Source organism: Dichotomopilus funicola, assembly GCF_033296635.1.
Source record: "Dichotomopilus funicola strain CBS 141.50 unplaced genomic scaffold C8A04scaffold_4, whole genome shotgun sequence".
Lineage (NCBI taxonomy): Eukaryota > Fungi > Ascomycota > Sordariomycetes > Sordariales > Chaetomiaceae > Dichotomopilus > Dichotomopilus funicola.
This window is the reverse complement of record NW_026944025.1, coordinates 131,235-153,550: the sequence shown is the minus strand read 5'-3', so window position 1 is coordinate 153,550 and position 22,316 is coordinate 131,235. Positions and strand designations below refer to the sequence as shown.

General features: G+C 54.6%; 4 protein-coding genes across 4 annotated transcripts; 1 reads left to right on the top strand and 3 right to left on the bottom strand.

Annotated features, from left to right (window-relative positions):
• Positions 1-1,432: 1,432 nt before the first annotated feature.
• C8A04DRAFT_9156 (uncharacterized protein) lies at positions 1,433-2,461 on the top strand (the record flags this gene model as incomplete). The annotated part of the gene is made up of 1 exon (XM_062785375.1): positions 1,433-2,461. The coding sequence occupies one exon, from the start codon at positions 1,433-1,435 to the stop codon at positions 2,459-2,461; it is 1,029 nt and encodes a 342-aa protein (XP_062640473.1).
• Positions 2,462-12,169: 9,708 nt separating this feature from the next.
• C8A04DRAFT_24895 (uncharacterized protein) lies at positions 12,170-14,433 on the bottom strand (the record flags this gene model as incomplete). The annotated part of the gene is made up of 3 exons (XM_062779346.1): positions 12,170-13,098; positions 13,166-13,551; positions 13,631-14,433. 3 exons carry the CDS (start codon positions 14,431-14,433, stop codon positions 12,170-12,172), a joined length of 2,118 nt encoding a protein of 705 aa, XP_062640472.1.
• Positions 14,434-15,569: 1,136 nt separating this feature from the next.
• Positions 15,570-17,134, bottom strand: C8A04DRAFT_24894 (uncharacterized protein; the record flags this gene model as incomplete). The annotated part of the gene is made up of 3 exons (XM_062779345.1): positions 15,570-15,811; positions 15,979-16,969; positions 17,036-17,134. 3 exons carry the CDS (start codon positions 17,132-17,134, stop codon positions 15,570-15,572), a joined length of 1,332 nt encoding a protein of 443 aa, XP_062640471.1.
• Positions 17,135-19,185: 2,051 nt separating this feature from the next.
• Positions 19,186-21,051, bottom strand: C8A04DRAFT_24893 (uncharacterized protein; the record flags this gene model as incomplete). The annotated part of the gene is made up of 1 exon (XM_062779344.1): positions 19,186-21,051. One exon carries the CDS (start codon positions 21,049-21,051, stop codon positions 19,186-19,188), a length of 1,866 nt encoding a protein of 621 aa, XP_062640470.1.
• Between the last annotated feature and the right edge of the window lie 1,265 nt (positions 21,052-22,316).

Sequence of the window (22,316 nt, the reverse complement as noted above, 5' to 3'; positions counted from 1 at the left end):
GTGACAGAACGTCCTGAAAAGAGCTGGTTGGTCGGAGCGACCCAATGAACGGGGATGCGACCCGACAGAATGTTTCGCTTCCCGTCACCGCCTCAGTCCCTTGTTCAAGGAAGGAGAGGGCTATAACACATATCATATACCTCCCGAGAACATGGATGATACGATCAGCTCGTGGGCATCGAGGGTTCGGGAGGCGATGGCTCGTCAAAGTGCCGTACAGAAGCGAGGACGCTCTTCATCCCATATCTTATGCGATTCAGCTGCGTCCGAACCCCCAGCATCCCATCAATGTTGCTGTTTTTGATGGGAATCCGAGGATGTGGTCCGCAGTAATCTGTTGCTGTCCCAGGTTTCTTTTTATTTTCGTTCCCAATGGACGACCCAGGACCACAGCTTGCGAAAAGAGTTGGCCGCATGTTCAGATCGCAGTTTTGACCTTGAAACCTGGTAACGTAACGCCGGGTCCGCCGAAGCACCATTGCGGCGAGGCACACGATGCAGGAACATACGGGACCAATGCACACTTAGGTCGGCCGACTTGTTGATTCGATGTCTCATGGCTGTCTAAACAAGTGACTGGCCCTCGTTCGCTACACTAACGTTAGTGTACACGAGGAAGAAAAAAGGTCCTGTTCGACGCGGTCCCCACCACGCTTTGCCAAGATATCTGCACAAACCTCGGCGCCCCATCGGGCTCAAATCTGCTGGCAGTTCGATCGTGATCGTGATCTCCAGATTCCTGGGTTGACCAAGGCCAAAAAGCACTGCAGGAGAAAAGCCCGATTCGATGGAGCAAGGAGGGTGTGGGGGTGAACATGCCCCTGGCGGCCTCGAGCCTGCGAAGGATGGTACTTCAGTACGCGGAATTACAGGTGGGTAATCAGACAGGGATATGGAGGACGAAGGGGGGGTGTGTGGGAAGAGTTGCTTTGCAGTCCATGATCCATGTCCCTGCTTTGAACAGGCCCACATCCCGGGAGAAGTCGAATCCCCGTTGACTCCTAACAATACGCCCCCAGGGTTGCAACCCACCCCTCAGGCGTCCACCCCAAGCAGCCGATCGTCTGGACACGGGAGCGCCTCGTCCTGACTGATCACTCTTGGATCTCCCCACGCCATGCAGATTGCCTACTATATGACCCCCCCGCTCCCCCGTGAACCCCCCTCCTTCCCATCATCTTCTCCAAGACGTCGGCCCTCGGTCTGTACTGTTTTAACATTTGACGACACCGAACTTGAACTCTTTTAAGGACTCGGATTTTCTCATTCGTCACCCTCTTCCACCACTTCGCCACGACAGGAACACCAAACCTGTCTCAGCCTCGTGGACAAAACTCGGCTGCTGATCCCGGTTGTTCAAAACTCGGGTCGCATCGCACGCACAAACTCACATCCACGACAGCACACCACAAACCACACAACAACTGCACTCATGTTATCGGAACAGGCACTCAACAAGCGGAACTGGGAGGGCAAGGAAGATGTCCTCCTCCTGGAACTGCACTCCGCGTACGGGCCCAACTGGACACGCATTGCGGGGGGTATGGGCATTCGGTCGGCCAAGCAATGCCGGGAGCGGTACACACAACACCTCAAGCCGGGGCTCAACCGCTCACCCATCTCGGACGACGAAGGACGGCAGATCATGCGGATGGTGAGCGAGAGCGGGCAAAGGTGGGCGCAGATTGCGAGGAACCTGGGCACGAACCGCAGCGACAACCAGATCAAGAACTGGTGGAACGGAGCGAAGCGGAAGGAGACGTCGAAGAGGCAGGAGGCTGGTCAGGAGCGGCACCACCAGCATCAGCTCCAACACCAACAGCCATTACCTCAAATCGCTCACCAACACCAACACCAACAGTACCCGCAAGACATCTCTCCCTCGCTCGGCCTGGCCGCTCTCCCCGAGCGACGCGGCATCCTCCCACCCGTCCCTCTCAGTCTTCCCTTCGACGGGCCACGGCGGTCCTCGCCCGCACACTCTTACGACTCGGAGCGCCCCCCATCGCTGGTCTCTGATAGCGGTTCTACCTGGAGCGCCTCGCAGCCCGCTTCCGCATCCTGCTCGCCAACCTCCGTCTCTCTTCCTCCTCTTCACTACGCCCCGCCCACACCACCCACTGCCAGTTGCACCCCGACCGTGCCTCCTATGGCCGCTCCTGGCCAACTCGGTCACTCGACCACCGGATACGCTCACTACGCCACCGGCCCCATTCGTCGGTGCTCGGAGGGCAGCAGCACCAGCAGCAACACAGCCTACTCCCCGCGGAGCAGGTACATCACAACCCCCACGACACCCGTCTACAGAGGCTTGTCGTCGGCCGGTTCATCCTCCCGTTGGGAACCGTATCCGACAAAGGGCCGGCGGCCGAGCACAGGGTACCTCCGCGAGCAGGAGCACGAGAGCTCACCAGAGAAGAGAGAAAAAGGGAAGAGCTCGCTTTCATTCCTTCTTAACTAAGCAAGAGCATGCCTGGCTTGTTCTTGGCCTATCTCTTTCTTTCTCTCTCTCTCTATCTCTGTCTCTGCTTGGGGTTAAAAAAAGGATATACACCACGGATTTTGGAACGGCGTTTCTAGGTGGATGGCAGGGGATGAGGTGTGTATCTCACCGGTGGATGTAAGACATGTACGGATGGTTTTTTTTTTCCCGCGATATCGGATGGTTTTTGTTCTCTATAGGATACCCAGTTTTCTGTTACTTGTCATCGCTTTCCCTCATTCTCAAAACCCCCCTTTCGGCTTATTCTGGGGTATATTTTATTTCATTTGGCTCGGCACATGTGGCTTTCTCTCCCGTGTTTCAATATTCCGGGCAGTCACTGTTTTCCTTTGTTGTTCGACTATATTTTATGACGGGTCCAAGGACATCGGGGTGGGTTGGCTGGCTATCACGGCGGAAAACGGAACCGGGTTACGAACGCAGCAATGTCATGGAGAGTGGATGGGTGGAGGGGATAAGGAGGCCCTATTGTACAATAATAATTTCGGGGTGGTACTGCGGGTACTACAGGGTGAAGAATAATAGCAGCCAGCACACATGCTGCGCGCATTCTCGGATGAGAAACTCAACAAAATGTTCCCCAAGTTTCCTCCAACTCCAGTGACGAACAGAATGATTTGGTTAACTATGGCCGTCCCTTCTTTCACCGAGTTTGGTGTCATCATTCCGTCGTTCGGAACCAATATCGAAGGATGGACGCCTTGCGGTGAGAGGGGGGGTGAGCGGTACCAGAAAAAGCAAAGCTATTCCGATAAATTTTTCTTAACTCGACATCCTTGTCTACCCATGGATCTGCCACGTTGACCCCTGGAACAATTCAAACAGATCCAGAGTGATCACTATTCAGGTCGATGAAAGTTTATTGAGAACATTGCTCATTCGCATTTTTGTTGGAGAGTGAGTGTGAATGTTTGATATATCTCCACAAGAATAGCCAGGGAGCCGCAAGATCTATGCGTAGTTAGATATCAACTATTGTATCAATGCAAGCAAACAAGGACTCAAGAACAAGCTGAAAAGACCCGCCTTGTCCTTTCCACCCTCCCCTTTCTCTCTCTGCTGTCAGGCATACACTAGTTAGGCTGGCTGTTCAAACACACATGCACCCACAGCACAACACACAGCGAGGTCAGCCAGCCTCAAACCTCAAGCGAACCGTGCCGGCGTCCCGGTCCCGCTTGGCACCCGCGACACCGTGGACAGACATATTGATACATACACATACACATACACATACACATACACATACACCACACCCATCTAACGATGACATCGATGGCCCAAATCACACGAGCTGAATTCAGGCAAGAAGCAAAGAATCAACAACTCAACCACAGTCCCCCGCCTCTCGAACCCCCGACTACTTGACCCCCACACGCTTAACACGCCAGAACTCACGACTCAAAATCGTCCGATTCACCCCCCAGTCAAGATGATCGGATGCGATGCCGTGCAGGCCGGAAATCGTGGGCAAGCTCGTCTCATCGAAAGACGATTCATGGTTTTCCCTTTCTTTTTCCTCTCTGCCCGCCCCCTCTTCTCAAGTTGAACGGCGGAAAGTCCAACCGCTCACCTTCACACTTCTACGCCCCCCCTTTTTCTCGTCACACCACGTCAGTGTCCGGCCAGGCGGATCACGCCTTGGGCGTTCCGTTTCGACGGCGAGATGCCCATCCACATGAGATTGGCCCTGGGGGGCGTCACCAAACGTTCTCCACTCCGCCGTGCGTTGAAAAAAACGAACGCCAACTCCCTTGTTTCCTGCTGCAACAATTCCTGATGTGTCCACTATCTTTGTCCTGCGAACCACCCGCAAAGGTCCCGTCCCTCCATCCCAGGCCGCTGGGGCTGGCTGAAGTGTGGGCGGGGGGAGGGGGTTAACCGTCGGTGTGGTCGGCGTGGGTTGTTACTTGTCCCAAGAGAAAACGAGATCAACCCACACCCGCACCCTCATCGGCGTTCTGCGGGATGTGAATGGCTGGAAGTCGCCAGTCCCGCCCACGATCCGCAACCCTGAGACAGCCATATCCTAGCATTTGGGTCACGGAGGAGGGGATGAAGGGGGGGAGGGGGGGGGGCGATCGCAACGGCCCAGGTTCGAGCCCTGCCCGCTAGCAGTTAACTTGCGACCTTTTTTTCCAATGGTTGCTGCAGGATGCTTCGGAAGAGCAGAGATCCGGAGGAGGAGCCGTGAGCAAAACGGTCGGTTGATGCTGCAACCGTTCACGCGCCCCGCCGACACTAACGTTAGTTAATCTTTGTTTCGCAGGGTCGCCCGTGCGTGTGCCTTGTTCCCTCTTTTTTTCTTTTCTCCTCCACACACTCTCTCTCTCTTCCCGCTACCCCTTCCCGGAGAGCGGGGGTGGCCATGGCTATTCCCAAACATTGCCGTCCCTTGGAACCAAGTAAAAGAAAAGGAAAAGATCATTGAGCACTGGAGCAGCCGCACGGCGCCCACACAGACCCGGCACAAGGTCGTTCCCCGCGGACGCATCGCAGGGTGGTATTTCCTTTACCAATGCAACGTCGGGAACTACCAGGTCGGCGACCTCGCAAGAGATTCGAGTTCGTTCCCGTGGGTGTAACCCAAGGCTGCAGATCCCGCGATTGCGACACTGCGTGCCCAGACTCCCAGGCCCTGGCTTGCCTGGGCACGCAGTCTTCCTGGCCCTTGCTTTCACGTTAACTGAACTCGTTACCCTTGCTCCCTTGTTCCGTTCTCGCCCAGGCAAAGCAAAAGGGGAAATAGCTGCGACGGATTCGTTTTTGTGGAAACGGGGTTCCTGGATCGTAGTTAGCCTTCTTCTTGGACAGCGCGTCGTCCAAACTTTTGATTTGGGAAGATCACGAACCCTAGCAATCTTGGATTTGAGATGCACTGCCGGCCGACGACTGTGTTCTAACCTTGTACGGAGTATTCGGTACAGAGTACTCGGTACAGAGTACTGTGCGGGAGGGGACGTCAGAAACAAAACAAAATCAACATCGGGAAAGACTCCGACTCGGCCCTCCTCAATTTCCCTTCCTGGGCGACGTCGCCAACAGCAAGTGCACAGACAAAGGGACGGCTTTCGACGTTGGTATTGTGAGACTGGAGAAGAGGTATAACCTGCCAGGGAGCTTGTCTGACCCCCCAGGCCACAGCGGGTCTTTCCCAAGTCTGCGGGCACGGGCCCGAGTCGGAGACGGAAGGCGCTTTGTGGCTTTCGCGCACAGCGCCTTCTGTTTCCCAAATCTCCAAGTCTCCATCTGCTGGCGAGCCACCTCATTCTGTTGCAGACCGAGGAAGTAAAACGCCCGCATCTCATCCTCCAAATCCTCTCCAACACAGCGTGCGCAAGGCCGACTCGGTTCCCAATCGATCAAAATTCGAAAGCGAAAATGACGAAAGAAGCCAGGAGTCGGCGCCAAATACGGCTCTGTTGGGAAGATCTGCGTCGAGGATTCCACCGCCATGGGTCTTGATTGACAGCACGGCAAAAGATCGATCCACCCTTGACAATTCTGCCGACACACGACACCGCATTCATGACGCAGGAACTGCAAATTGCTCGACAGGACCGCAGTTTCCCAAGTGAGGCACGGAGGGGAATCCTGGCGATGCCCAAATTGCAATGAGGATATCATCTCGCAACGACAGCCGTCAGTGGGATGGGACGGTTCCCAAGAGCCAGGATCCCCTGGCGTTTTGACGGGGAATTCCGTTGGTTCCTGGTCAGGTTGGAAAAGACGGAGGCCCGCTTGCAGCGCTTAACGAAACTTCATTTTCGCACCTCCACCACCCCCACGGCGGATACAATGGTACCGGTATTGTATGTCTTTTTACCCACGAGGGGGCGCAACTCACGCCGCGAGACCGCAGCCTCATCAACCGCTTCCCATTGTCCGGGGATGAAAAGCAAGGCACACATCGTGCCTAATCCCTGCTTGCTTACCATAAAATTGTCCCGATTCTTTCGTCCCACAAACAGGATCGTCCATCCAGCGGTGGTAGTGTCACACAGGCCGTCCACTGTGTTACCTGAACGTGCTGCTGTTGAACTTCACCGATCAACTCCGCGGCAATCCACAACCAAGCAGAAATGACAGAGGCCAAAAAATCATTGGAGCCCCAGACCAAAGAGAGCATCGAGCATCAAGCAACGTAGAGACGAAACAGGACAGCAGACATGCGAACGTTCAGCATACAAAACATCTCCAACACCTGCCACTATAAAACAATACACCGTTGATGGAACTTTGAGGCCGAAACAAACCAACTGCCTTAGCCGGAGTTGACGCCGAAGAAAGAGGCCGGCATCAACAGAGTTTGAGAAAGAACACCGTTTTTCCACTTCCACCGCGTCCCCGTTAGCGTCCCGGCCCGGAAGCCAAACAGCATGCACAACGCTGGTATGGGCCCAGGGTGAGGGCCGGTTCGGGGAGAAGACCGTTACGCTGATTGAACGCACCCCATGTCGGTGCGAACGCCGAGTCGCCGACCCACCACACTTGAGAGCATCAACCGTCGTTGGTTGTTTCCTTCTCCATCCAACGGGCAGCGGAAGGATGGGGCTTTCTATGTTGGGCCAACCCCACCAACTGCCAACCCCTTTTCAGCGCAACAAGGGTCCGAGCTGATCAGTCGACAAGAACAGGAAACACCAACATCACAAAGACACACACACTCCACGCGATGGATTTTAGCGCAAACGGCCAGGAATGCTTGGCGATTCCAACCTCCACTCCCTCTCTCCGCGCCATCACTGGCTGACGGCGAACTTCCTCTCGAGCGGAGCAAGGTCGCTCGCTGCATGCTCCGACACCAGCAAAGAATCCGACAAGCCGACTTCCGATACCCTCTCCCCAGGTCCTTCTCCTACCTAGTTGCTAGCATCACACGCGATATGGAGGAACACTTTGGCGCCTTGTGACGACGCCGGTCGGTGATGAGAGGAGAAAGCGGGGGGCCAAGCAACAGGACGGGCGCCAACGGCAAAGTCGGGAATCCCGATCGGCTTTTCAGTCCGCACATCGGCTTTTCAATCCACGCACAAGCAACGTCATCTTCTCCGCGGGGCTGCGGCAACTCCCCACGCTGGCTGGCCGCGTGCTCTTGGTGCCCGCTCTGGGCGGCCCCAGAAGGTTAGCAGTCGCCGATCGAACTTTCATCAACCCGCCTCCCACTGGCCCGTCGCCACAGGGCCACACAAGAGGTGGTGGCTTGGGCCCAATCAGCACCACAAGCCACACCGTCGGGTCAGACGGGAGACGGATGGCCAAGATCGTCGAAACGGACGGCCCATCACTGTGAAGGTGACTGGAATCCGTACTACATAGTAGTATGAAATTCCACGCCGGTTCCGTTGCCGCCGCCCCGTCATTAACACTCCTCCTACACTACCAAGTACGTACACTACACTACATGGTTACCGCCGCCGCAAGGAAGAAGCCCGGAGGCCCCCGGGTGGGGCGCCGTTGCTTTTCGGTGCTCGGGCCGGGCGAAGAACTCACGTTAAGGGTGTTCCTGGTTAATTCTTGCTAGGAGGCCCACCGATTATTAACGGCCGAATGTCCGAACGCCAGCGCTAGTTTTAGTGTTGGCGGCGACCGCGTGGGATGTTCCATGGTGAGGGTGAAGGCGAGGGTGAAGGGGGTGTGTGATTTCGGGCTGCTTGCCGGTAGCTGTTGGTCCGCGCTGGCACCTGAGACATCTGGCCCCGATCCCGGAATGCACCGTGACGATGATTTGATGGGCTTGTTTTTCGCTGTTGGTGGCTTCGCTTGCCGGAACGAAGCCCGACGCAAGTCACGCAGCCGGCAACAGGACAGACAACAAACAGTTGCGGTTAGCATTGTTCATCGGCGCGGCCCTTCGGTAGGCCCCGGTGGAAGCGGAAAGGGAAAAGAGATGCAAAGGCGTGCTTGCCTTTTGGAACAGTCGGAGCTGTCCGCAACTCTAGACCCGTTTATCGGCAAGGTACTCGAAAAACGAAGGATCTCTTGTTACGGAGTATTGTTACGGAGTACCCCGTGGTACACATCCAAACCACTGATGACCAAGCTCCAAGTAGGAGCACATGTTTTTTTTTTCTCCGAAAATGCGAGATTCCTCGGAAGCAGGAGAAAAATATGCTGATACGACCGGAAGTTGTGCGGAGCCTCGGTAACAGAGCTTGAAGCTAAATAATTACTCGATCACAGCAACGGGTGACCCCCAACTGTACAGGAGGGAGAGAAATGAGATGACGAGACGAAATGGTCGATTCAAAAACGCCAACTTTTTCATCTCAACTCTCATCAACGGACAGTCCGTCAGGATCGGGGTCCTTTCCGAGAGCGCCCATCCCAGTCACATCTCAGTCAACTCACCAACCACAGCTCAAGAATTCTATCGTTCGCTGGGGGACCCGGCGATCTGGGTGCCAAAACGGCTTTCGCTTATCGAGCCAATCAGCGTTCAAGTTCCCCTTCTTCCCCGAGCCACCTGAGCCACAGTGCCACAACGCAAACACACACAGGCACAGCCCGAGCGGGCGGAAAGCAAAAAGACGCCGGGAGGGAAAGACGCCGGGAGGGCAAGACACCGAAGCGGGCACCCGCCCTCGGCCCCACTGCTGTGGGTAATTGTACAACCACCCCCATCCCACTCCCTTTTTTTTCTGACAATGAAACAAAAAAGAGAGATCGTGGGGAATCGACCTGATTGGACAATATGCGCGCTTTTTGGTACGTACTCCGGCACTCCCGGGGTCAATTCGAAACCCCGCCTGAGTTTCCACGCGCCCTTTTTTCTTCTTTCTCTTGTTTCGTTGTCAAGCTGTCAAGCTATCCCTGCTCGCCGTTGTGTGTGTGTCTGTGTTGTTTTTGTTTGCCGTACCTTCCCTTTTTAGGATGTGTTTGCGATCTCATGACATGTTCGAGTTCGGTTTTGAAGCGAGAGGCGGCCATCAGGTTTGGCCGGGAATTTGAAAGCATGACATGGTGATGACATGAAAGATGAGAGGAAAGGATGTGCATGTTTCTTCTTTATTATTTGAAATAGTGTACTGAGCAAGTGCAGGTTGGATACACAAACAAACCCATGGCATGGCTCAAGGGCGGGCTTGGCCGGCGAAATCCGTCCCGTGATCCACTTTTCCTCTTTGACGTTCCAAGTATTCGTACCACAATTTCTTAGTTGAACTACATAGTAGTTTAAAGTTAGGAGACCGTGAGTTGTTTGTTGATGTTTTGAACAACCAAAAAAACAATTGACTCAACTATTTTGGAGTATTCGGTGTTGTCAAGTCCCAAGTAGAAACAACAAATCTCCTTCTGGTCCACACTCCGCTCACAAGCTATCTCCATCTTTGTATAATTATCAATGCTTAAGCCGGTTTTCGGGGTTATTTTCAAGAAGGGGAAACGGTGCCGGAATAACATCATCCAACATATCCACTGATTTCCCTTTCCTGCTCTCCGAGCACCGTCCTCTCGGGACGGCACCGTGCATGGAGGCAGTCAATCATTTTCTTTTTTTCCCCCCTTCTCTTCTTTTTCTTTGGGTTCCGTGGTTTCCGTTCTTGGGTTTGCTCCCTCCTCCCTTGATGCCCTCTGCCCCCCGCGGGCCCCACCTTGTGTCCTAACTCGGCTTGTTCTCAGCTGGGTTACTCCTTGCTGGACACAGCTGTGTGGTTTTTGGGGACCAAGGATCTCCCTTGGTTAGTTAGGTAGGTTCCGGCGTTGGAAGGGGTTGCAGGTTACTGCGTCCACAGTGTACAGTACACGTAGGATAATTGGGTCATTCTTTTTCGTCCCGGGAACCAGGCACCGGGACTTGTTTGCCTCCGTTTTGGGGGGTCACGGGACAGGGGGGGTTATTCCTGTGTCTGGGAACGTCCGGGTCGGCGAGGAAAGGTGATGAATGTGGGCGGGGTATGTACGCTTGGCATCTACGGTACATTACATGTAAGTGAGACGTTTGGAAATCGTCAAAAACAATTCCTTGAGATGGGCTCATACGATGATCAAGTGATATGAGAGAGTTAGAACGAAGACAAGGGAGAGATATGTCAAATGTGGTTGTGTGCTTCCATTTGCCAGGCCTTTCCTGTCTGGATAGACCAAATGTTTTATTCTTGACAGAGGGGAAACATCATATTGACAACCGCTGAAGTGGAGAATGGGTATGTACATACATACACAAATACATACAGCGTAGATGTATACGAGAACGAAAAGAAGCTTTAATGACAGGGTGAAAAGACAAACAACTTCCACTAAACCGGGCCGGGCCTTGAATCAAGCGAACGAAACCGGGCAGACGCAGGCCAGGCCAGCAAATTGACGAGACGCCGAACAGCGTCTCGGGGACTGGCCGGTGGCGTTCTCCTACCCGAACACCGTCGGTGATATTCACCCATCGTCAGTTTCACTTCTTGCTCGGCCTCCTGAGATCTTATTGTACTCCATATCCGGCGGTCGCAATGCATACCCGATTAACGAGGAACTGTCACCGTTGACATCGGATGTACATACCGGCCACTCGGAACGACGTTTGCTTTGCGTTTGTCGTGATCTATCTTGACCCAGCTGGCGGTACGCCTCCACTCTCCTCATGTCATGCGGGTGTAGCCGCTAGCTACCGGCGAAGACAAGCCCGGTATGACAACGACAACTTTGTGTGCGAGTGATCAGGGGGAGAAAGGAAGGGGGCGTGAATGTGGAGGTGACGGTTTGCACGGTCTCACATGCTCATACATGGACATCTCCCATGCCATACACATCATCATCAATGTACGTAGTGTAGATGGTTGACCGAGCAGCTGGTGAAGGGCGACTACAGTTGTTTCCCACGCCGATGGGCAGCCCTGTTCCTCTACTATGAAGCGAGCCAAAATAAAACCAAAATCAAGCCACCCAGCTTCAACCCAGCCTGGGCCGCGCCGGTTCGGACAGGAAGAAACCAAGGGAGAAAGAAGAGAGAGTACGAAGAGCAAACAAAACCTACACGGTGCCCGCAGTATGTATGCATCACAGACCACAAACGACAGCAAAACCGCGTAAATCATCCAGTCATATCCGGTGTCAGTGACCAGTCCGCCAGTGGGCGCTTAGGACGGATCATGTTGGTTGTTGTACTGAGTAGACTTGACGTTTGGGTGGACGAGATGGAATGTCTTTTCTTCAAGGCAATGCCGTGTTCATCACTTTCCCCCCGGTTGGGTACTCCGAGTACTTATATTAACAAGCTCGCCGACGGTATACCGACACTCCGATAGCGAAAACGTTAGAGCGTATGGTGATCAAGATCAAGCAAGAGGTAGTACTGACGACTCCTGGCGTTAAGTGAGTTAGTCCCGTGATTTATTGCCCATCTATTACCAAATATGGGAATTTATATCATCCATATGTAGCGGCGTGATGTCCACGGCTGGCAAGTGTTCCTCCAGTAACCCTGCTGGGGTCTTTGGGGGCTACGCGACGAATATCCCGCATTTAAGCTGGGGGTTTGGAAAAGGTAATTCTCCGTTACATTTACATACCTCGCGAGTTAGAGTACATTATCGTGTCAGATTCGCTGAGGAGTATCCCCAACCCGGCTGAGCTCGACCACCAAGCCAAGGGTTTTACTATCCGCTGACCACCGCCTCTTTCATCACGGATTTTATCCCCAGCTTGCCTCTTATTCTACTAATACCCCCATCAATTCCTGCTTCCCGTCCTTCCTTGCTCATCAACCTCGTAAGGGCTGGCCGCAATATCACTGTCATTTCCACCTTCACCAACCCATCTGACGGTGTTCATAGAGGTCGAGTGGCTAACTGAGCTCGAGCCCGCGTCAGACAACGGCGTCCTTGAGGGTTCATAGTCACAGCGGCCGGGTATGATTACTCTAAGGCCAGGTTTGGCTCGTGTAGACGCCTTAGCTTCGGATGAGTTGGTGGCCCCTTCTCCAGCTGAGGATGCGCATGGCCTGGAGACTTCAGGGCCAAACGTAGGTGAAGTTACGGTGAGGAGGTCATCACCACCCTTCTCAAACGAGTAGCGCCGGCGCCGGTCTTTGTTACTGGGCGGAGGTTCTAGTGAAGACTCTTGGTTCGAGAATCGTTCACTCCTCATCATTAGACGTGACATCCCGCCCTTAACTTTTCCTGTGCTGCTGTGTGGTAAGCCAGTCGGATCTGACAGGCTGGACTGTTTTCGGTTCGTCTTCTCCGGCTTGCCTCTCGTTTTGCCAAATAACCTAAAAGGCCCGCGTGACTGCCCAGCGTCCGAGTCCGATGAGGAAGATGAGGAGGATGAAATCGACTCGTTATCGGTTGATAACGATGACAGTGAGTTTTGCGGTACGTGGCGGGCTTGGGGAACACAGTCCCCCGCAACATCCTCCCGCATCGTATTATCCAAGGCACCTTGATTCATATCTAAGAACGAAAGCTGCTGGGCTCTGGGTGTCTCCTCAAACATGTGTTGGGATTCAGGGGCGCCGTGTCCGTGGATGAAGACAGGAGGCGCACGTAGTCGGCCCCCTTGACGTTTTTGATGAGCTTGCCTCTCTTCAAGCTCGCGCAATTCCAACATACGGCTTAGCTCGATATCGTTTTGACGGTCAAGAATTCTAGGCATGGAACCTAGCAACTGTTAGTGCCATCTGCCACGGCTGGAGGGATGAGTACACACCAAGGATTTTATGACTACCTGTCATCGCCACATAATCCGGTTGCTCTTGTGCGGCGGGTGTCGGCTTTTTACTTTTGTTGATATCTTGAATTTGAACATTGTTCAATTGCTTGAGTCGCGCATGAAACCTTTTGCTCCCAATTCGGTCGACCAGGCTTCCATTGCGCGCGAGAGCAACGCTGGCCATCCCGTCCTTGCTTTCCTTAGCCAGCGCGAGTTCTAGCCGTTTGACCTCTGCCTTGTAGGCTTCGCCGGTCTCCATCCACTCCTCCGTCATGCCACGGAACTCGTCGAGCTCCCTCTCTCGCAGGTCTTGTAATTCGTCTAGTTTCTCCTCGGTTTCGCGAAGTTTCCGCGTGAGCTGGTAGAAACCCTCAATGAGCGATAGTACGCATGAGTGATATCTGCAACGCAAAGCAAATTAGCTCACCCATTTCCCCCGCAACAGACATAAGAATAGGCGAAGAAACATGATAGACTTACCTAGGATCCAACCGATCGCTACTGCTCATCCTCCCCATTACGCTGCTTAACATTTCAGCCATTTGCATTAGATTCGGATTATGCCACGTCCCCTGATCCACCATCTCCTTCTCCCTGTCAACACCCGCGGGGCTGGCAACACCTCCACCACTCCCGCTTCTGTTCCTTGCCCCGTATGCCCCGTAGATGCTCTTCTCCAAGCCCAAGACGGATGAGGAAGCATAATCCACATCCGTCAACGGCAGCATCGACAAAGATGCGGGCGCGTGAATCAGTAATGCCGCGGCTTCCTCCGACGCCCTTCTCTCCCGTTGCCGTTCCTCCTCTCGTCCCCGTCGTTTCGCCTTCTCGCGCTTTACCTCGGTTTCCCCACCTTCCTGCCCCAGGCCCAAATCAGCCCTCTTCAAATCCGCATCAGCTGACGACGAAGTCCGGCCACGACCGCGGCCGATTTTGCCGCCGGACCCGTGGCTTCCATTCTTGAGGCTTAGGAAGCTCGAGACGGTGCGGAGAGTGGCGCCTGCAGATTTGCGGTGATGGTGGCCTTGGGGATGGTGTTGGGCATTATTGGGACGGCGAGTGGGAGGTGAGTCAGTTGTGGGGGATTCCACCGGAGTTGAGATGGGTGTTGGGACGCGGTGGAAGGTGTGTCGGGTCTGGAGACTGGGTGGTTGAAATGATTGGGGTTGTTTTGTCGTCGTCGTGTTACTGGCCCCGGTGGTGGCATTGTTGTTATGATTGCCACCACTGCCAGAGCGAGCAAACGAGCGAAACCAACTCGTGTTGGTGATATTTTCAGTCATGATGACCGCGGTATTTTGAGGTCGATTGAAGTGGTTGATGGAATTCGGGTGTGCGAGAAGGCGATGTTCGTGAAAAAGTTTCATGTGTTGGGTTAGGCGGCGTTGAGCACCTGACCTTAGGGAGAATCACAACCCAGAGCTTAGGTTGTTTGGCAACCGGCAGGTACCCATAGACGGGATGGAGCAGGCAGGTTTTGGCTCTGGACGGGTCCGGTTCATGGGATTGATGAGATGCGTGGAGAGTTGGAAGGAACAATCCATAACACACATGTGGCAGTTGCCGCAGTCGGGGGTGACACAAAGAAACAATGAAGCTCGACGAGGAAGGCACGCAGGGTACGCCGGATGGGTCTCACTCACATATTTTCAACGTTACCCGCATTATGGCTGGGTTAAGGGCAGCATAATGAAAGATAGGGACAAGAGGGTCAGTGAGTAAGTCGGACCTCATGCAGGTTGAGTGCTAGGACATCAGTCTGTCACTTGACGCAATGGTGATATCGACACATTGGCATAGGAATGGATAAACCTCGTCTATCCACTTGAGACTCGTCCTAGAGATTTTGAAAAAAAAAAAGAGACAAGTCGCATGCAGGTCAAAACCTTGAAACCAGTAAGTGAGGTTTGTCTGTAGGATTGAGCCCGGGCAGCCGTGACTTGTGCGTGTATTCAGTTGGCATTTCTGGGCCGGCCCAAATTATTCTTGGTGTAGCTTCAAAAGCACTGATTGAGTGGCGATTGCTAGGCTTTATTATTTCTTTGCTTGCCTTGAAAATCCTGTCAACACCAAGCAATGGCGGATCGAGTTGTCAGGTGGGCGCCATACCTCTGGGATCCTCAGCACTGCCCAAACCGGCCCTCTGCACAATCTTGGGGCTATGCCATCTTTATTCCCCCTGTCGCCCCCGATCTCTTCCCCCAGGGGTGCGTCCCAAGCAACGGGCGTTTTTCTAAGTCCTCCACACTTCACACCCTGTGACTGAAAGTTAGAGCGGAGAGCTGTGAGATCTCGGAGGGAGACGCTTGGTAAGTCACCCAAGCAGTCCCCGCAAATCCATGTCGGTATGTGCCCCGCCACGGTTTCTCGGCGATCCATGGAGGTTAGGTTTGCCCCTCGTCCCCATCTAACCCTTACACTAGTAAAACGAGTCCTCAGCCTTCTGCCTCCTCCTCCCCCTACCCTCAATCTTCTCGGCAAAAAGCTCCTTGCCCGAGTTGCCAAACTTCTCAGGAAATAACTCCTTAACTGTTGGCCCAGTGCCTTTGATGGCAATCCCCTGCTCGTTGCTGCGTCTTCCTGCTATGCCGCGGATGTTGATGCCGTTACCACCATCACCGACAGCCGCGTTAGGCGCTGTGATTCTGTCTGCAAGTCTCGCTAAAGTGTGGGTGTCAATGAATGAATTCAAGAAATGCTTGGAGGAGTGATTAAATAGATAAAGAATGTTGGCAAAGTATGGTGAGGCTTTTCACCGAGTTGTCGTGCCATTTGAAGAGGCTAGAGCACTTGCGCCAGCCTCGCTGCAAGAGAGAGTCGCCACATACCGCTTGCTAGGACCGTCGTATCGTTAACCTGGTCCATCTGCGCCCTGCTGCCGAGGGACGAACCAAGCTTGCTGGGGAACAGTTCCTTGTGTCTGCCACTATCTTTCGATGGGAAAAGTTCTTTAGAGCCATTGTCGCGCGAGAGCCGCTCCTTGATCGAACGCCCCTTCTCCCGGCTCCGTAGCGCAGCAGCCGCCCGTGCATCCTCGTCCAGATCCATCTCGGCATCCCCATCGCGATCTCGCACTGGTGAAGCCGAGCGATCACGTAGACTTCGCCCAACACCAGACGCCTTCCCAGGGAATAATTCCTTGTCCCGGTTCCGCTGGGACAACCGCCTTGTGTCGGAAGAGGCAGAATCAGAGCGCCGCCGTGGGCGCGAGGGCCTGCGAGCCCGTGACGCAAGAGCTGGCGCGTCGTCATCGTAAAGGTTCACATCAAACGTCTCGGGTTCCTCGTCCTCACGGGAATCCCTCCTCCTGTCATTCCGCCTGTCTCGTCGGTATCGGTCATCTCGGTCTCGGTATTTTCCTCTAGGGAATTCACCCCGTCGCCGGCGCTCCTCTGGGTCGTATTCGGGATGCAATAGGTAGAATCGACTGCGCTCGGCAGCTCCCACAACTTTCTTGTCTGCCTCAACTGCGAACCGGACTCGCAGTGTTGATTCGGGTTTCCGAGAGAAAGCTTTGGCGGGAAGGTTTTCGAGAGGAGGTAATTGTGTTGGGTCGGCGATTTCGACGGCCGCCAGCGCGACGAGCGCTTCTTGGGCGGCGGGAGCAGACCTGAAGACAAAATTGGCGGACGTGTCGTCGATCCACTCGACTCGGGCGAGGTCGCTGGTACGGTAGTGTTCAGTCAAGTAGTCCTTGACATCATCCGGGTTAAACGTGTCGAGACCCTTGGTGTGGACCTTGTATAGCACTACGGCTTTGTCCCCGCCGGATATGTCGCCATCGTCGCCATTCGGACCCTCGTCCACCTCGCCGGGTTCCTAGTCACGCGTTGGGGTCAGCGCATTGCGCCGAGCAAATCCGAGATGGTAGCTTTCGGCTCGAACCTGGTCCTCCCCAATTAGGTCTTCCGTATATGCTGCGGGAATCGTGGGGACCGGCGCCTCATGGACGTCATCAACGTCCATTTCAATGTCAAGATCCATGGCGTCGGTTGTATGGGGACGCGGCGCGTCGTTGCGTGGTTGGTGGTTGTGGTTCAATCCCCACTAAACGTGAGAGGACTCGGGAAATGCCTTATCGGGAAGAAATCAGGTAAAAATGTTCATTATCGGACAGCAAGAAGCCGCTGCGTGGTGATCCGATTGCAAGGCTGGGTGAACAATTGCCGTTGTGAAGCTGGGGTTTCGCGAGGCTGTGTGGCAATGGTGGCGCCGACTGAATCGCGGTGGAAGATCCAACAGCGCACCCGTTGCGGAGGAGTTGGGCTGCGGTTTGGAAAGGTACCCCAATGTACTCTTACGCATTTATGTGCCTGAGTTTAGCAGAAAGGTACTCCAGGGTACCTCACTACGGCCCGTGCCTCAACCCCACATGCAACCTAGCTGCCTTGGCTTGGACTCGGAGCCTCGAAATATTTACCTTGCGCGAAGTGAGAGGAGGTTTCTGTTTTTAATGCTCCCTCGACGCCCCGACAGGAGGCTGTCCAAACAGGCGGGACCCGGAACAACACTTGGGAAAGAGCGGCCCTTTCTAACATCTCGAATCTACGGGTATTTGGTACACGCACCCCTGCTTTCAAGTCCGACCAACCTCAGCTCACAGGAAGTTTCTGTCTTTTCATAATTGTTCATCTTTTACAAGTACATAGCACGTCAGTGAACACTCCCCCTTCGCCTCTTCCTCCTTCTTATCCAAGAATATGACCAATATACTTCAGTCCGCCAAGCCAAGCCCAACCTGTAGGAACTGTGGTCAAATCTTCTCAAGCCTTGTTCTCACCATGAAGCAGCCTGATATCATTGGCCGACCAATCAAGCCGGCAGTCAACCCCTGGCCGCCCCTTTGCTTGTAACCTCTTGTTCAATGCCGTTGGCCAAGTGTTGTGGCTTGTCGTTAGTCTGGCAGGAAAAGCCGATCAAACAGCCCAAAGCATTCGTTCCACCATCGACACAAGTTCCAGAAAGAGAAACAAAAAGCTTATTTCCGCCGCATCTCAAATGTAACAACCAACAACACAGATTATACAGAGCCGCTTCGCGTTGAATCCACACTACCCTCTTTCGAGCCCCAAGACGGCACTGACATACCCATTCTCTCATCGCCCACCGCATTCCTTCTCAAATGCTGTACAACCCGATCTCTTCCCGCAATTGGCCTAGAGAGTGACACAACCGAGATATCGGCCAACTCACCAGCTGTCCGCGAGAAGCAACAAGGACGCCCAATAAAACCTCAAGCCTCGGCAGAATTTTTTTCCCTGCTTGGCCCCAACTTCAGACACAAGCAAAATACCTCTAGGCGGGATGGATATAGATGTCTTGAGTTTTGATCTACCCATATTGCCGCTTTTCAACAGCATCCATCGACACCGACAGCAAACCGCTCAAAAAAACACCGCTTCAGGTTCGATGCGGCGCCAGGACCGAGACCCATGGATTTAACAGCCCCCCAGGTCTCAACCTGAAATATGGATAAGGGCTCTAAGATTTCCACAGGTTACCAAGGACCGAGAGGCGCACTGGGGATTTTCTGGCCAAAATAAAGAGTTCACAATGCCCAAACTCGGCCTCGCCAATATATAAAGACAAATCTTAAGTCGACGGTCATCGATCCGCAACGCACATCCCGGACTCCAAAAATCAACTCCTCAACCAAAACGGACTTCTCTCGAAAAAAGGACATGTCTAACTTAAACACAAACAAGCCCACGCTGTATGGTTATGACGCCCACTCTTCCGTCCCCTGCTCCTGGTAAACGCCTTTCCTAGAGTCCCCATCCATTCATCCAACTCCCAACACGCCGGAATACAAAAATCAAGCCCCAAGTCTAGTTAACATTACTGTCATTCATGCCCCATCGGGTTCCACCTGTATATTTCCGGCTCGCGCACGCACGCAGGTGATGTGGGGGTGTGTGTGTGCGTGTATGAGCGCAATCTATCTGCGACACTAATGAAAAAGCGAAGAACGAGAAACATGCCCAAAAGAGTCGTGCGGGCTGAAATGGTGAGAAGAGTTTTGATGGCTGAATTAATCAAGCGGTTTTGATAGGATACCGCCGTCCAATGTCGACAATCGTCCCGGGATTTGTGGGTGCCGCCGAAACCGACACCGATACCGGCATTGATGGTGGTGCCGTCGACGTTGGCGATAGTTTCGCTACGGGCGTTCCCGTCGATTTTGCCGCGGCTGTTGGCACTATCGTAGACATACTCGATGGCGCGGCCTGGCAGGTCCTCTTGACCCGGGCCTCGTCCTCTACAGCCTCAACCATCGAGGTAGTTTTGGTGGCGGTAGTAGCGGGGGTGATGGAGGTGGTGGAGGCTTTGGAAAGGGATGTGGATGCGGTCGTGTTGGCGCCGGAGCCGAAGCTATCCGATCGCGACATTTCTGTTGATGGGCGCTTTAAGCCTGCCACCGCGCCTACAACAGATGTTACTGTCGCGGCAGCGGATCGTCCGGCGGTGAGGTCTCCTGCAGCCGGACGGGCCTCGTCATCTACTGCCATATCGGCATCGTCGAACGGGTCGTTGTCTAGCAGTGGGTCATGCGCCCAGCAGTCCTCCAACCCTTCCATGAAGATGGGGGCGCGGCGCAGGGTGTGCCAGCTAATAGTATGCTTGCGCATGGCGATATAAAGTGAGTCGATGACGCCGCGCGGGTCGACGATGGCGCAGTTCTTGCGCAAAAATTCGTAGTCACAGCCAGGGGAACCGCCCACGAGGTGGCGCTGGTATGCCGGATTGTCGATCTGGCGCAGTATGGGGAGGCCTTGGAGGACGGTCGTGTCACAAAGTTTCGCCTGGAGCAGTATCCACTCACGGCCCCGGATGAAGTGACCGAAAGCCTTCTCGACGGCCTGCTTGAAGGACGCCGCGTCGCGGCCTTGGACGGCTACCATGCGGTGGAGACCCCGGGACAGGCAGCGCTGGTAGGCAGTCGTGTTGCGCTCGAAGGGCATGGGCACATAGGCATGGGGCAAAAGGGAGATGTGGACCGTCCAGGACTCCGTGCGCCGGGCAGAGGACGGGGAGAGAGCTGGCCTCGGGGAGTGATGATGGTGGTGTGGGGAGCGTTTGACGTCGCGCCCGGTGGCGCCGTGTAGTTCTGGGGCTGGTGTTTTGGTGGGAGGAATGCTGGTGACGGGGCCGCCCGATGGGGATGGATATGGCTGTCGGTGGGCGGCCCCCTCCCCTAAAGGGCCCAGAGGGATGTTTTGGTAGGATGTGTCTGGTGTGGGCCGTCTACTTGATGGTTGCTCCGTGGTAAGGGCTGTTGACATCCGCATCTCCTCTTCCGCTTCCAATGTCTCGGTCAGGTTCTCGATCCGCTCTTCCAGGCTGAGATCGGCGTCTCGGAGTTCTAGTTGGCCAGCGTGCACCCGGTTGAGTTGCTCGTCATGATCTCGGAGTTTGTGGTATATTTGACGGAGCTGTTCGTCCTGCTGCTGGGTTTTGTGCTCAGCCTGCTCGATAGAACGCCAACTCATGCTGACATTGCGGTAAGCCCCCTTGATCTGCTCGCCCACCTCCTCCTTGCTCTTCTCTAGATGGTCCTCAACTTCATTCAGACGGTTAACGACGCTAGCCAGAACATCATCCTGGCCCTTAGAAAGCTGCTCCTCAAGGTGCTGCAGGCGTCTTTTCAAGAGGTCCAGTTCGTGTCTCTGATCGGACGACGCCTCGGGATCTTGGTTGTGGAAGCATGCCAGATGTCCACAGTCGCAAGTGGAACCAGGGATATCCTTATTGAGTGAGAAGGTGGCGCAGGCGCAGCGCTGACCCTTGATCTCGGGGTGAAGTAGGATGTAGCGGCAGTGTCCCCTGGGCATCGTGGCTTCATCCATATGGCCGTTGGCGGCCATCTGCAACGGCGACGGCGAACCCGAATGTAGGGACATATCGAATGGGCACTGAAGGACCCGGTGATGATCCAAGGGTGGTAAGTAAATATCTTGCGGCGCCTTAGCGGCCGCAGGTTTGCTGGCGCGGGAACGAACTGAGTCGAAAAGTTCGTGGTTGGCGGTGGTCGCGTGACGTGAGGATGAGACAAGCGGAAGTCGGGCTTAGAGGATTTGAGCGAGACTAGGACGAGTGACCCAACGACAACGGCCTATCGGAAATCACACATGGCACGCAACAGACGGAGTGGCCGAGATATATCCATGGAGCAGCGGTGAACTCGAGTGCGGGTCGTGGACGATTGTTCCCCAGCGTTTTGTTGTTTCGCGGGAGCCAAGGGAGAAGAGAGCACCACCTGAGATAGGCCCGGGGAGGGTGGTGGGGAAAAGGGCACTAAGAGGAGGGGCGAAGAGGTTGTCAAGGCCAGGGAGGGAGGAGAGAGATATGGGGTCCCGGCCGTCAGGGTCCTCGAGAGGCTCCGTGCAGGTAGATATGCCGTGCGACCAACCTGCAAGGCCAGCCAGTAGAGGAAACGGGAGGGGGGTAGTAAAGCCGCCGGCCAGGCGGTGCTGGGCGTGTTGTGTTATCGGGCGTCAATATTGATGCGAAGGGATCAACCCCCGAGACAAGGTTTTGTGGGCGAGATGGGTGACTGATAAACGATCTGATCTGGGGACGGGCGGGCCCCCCGAGAGGCGGGGAGGACTGGGGAAGAAAAGGGACAGACAGGGACGGCTTCGGTGAAATTTTGGTGCAGCGGTGCCAAATCCGGTGGTATCTGATACCGAGAATGCAGGCGGAGTACCATGGATTGCTGATAGGCAGGGAGACGGGCCCAAGTTCAACAAGCCCAGTGCGGCAGTGCGGCAGCTTCCCGTCGCAGCGTAGATAAGGCGGCCAACCGCCTCAAGTACCTTGGGAGGAGCGCTGATGTACGTGTTGTGTGGAGTATCCCGCGGAAGAAAAGTAGATAAAGGTCAGAGGGCCGCACGGGCCGGCCAGTAGGGGCTAAGAGATCAAGATGCCGTCTGGCGTTTGTCGCGGCGTTTCGTGAGATATGCCCAACGGCAAAAGCTACGGGCGAAAGGGAAGTCGTACAAAAAAGAAAAGAAAAGCAGCACCACGGCTGGCGAAAGATGTGGGAGATGTGGGCTTTGTGGGCTCTCTCGGCGAAAGAAGGGAAGGGACGTCCCGCGAGAGGATTGACTGACAGACAGAAACACACCAGACAGAGCGGCGCCCGGCTGCTACACGGATTTGAGCG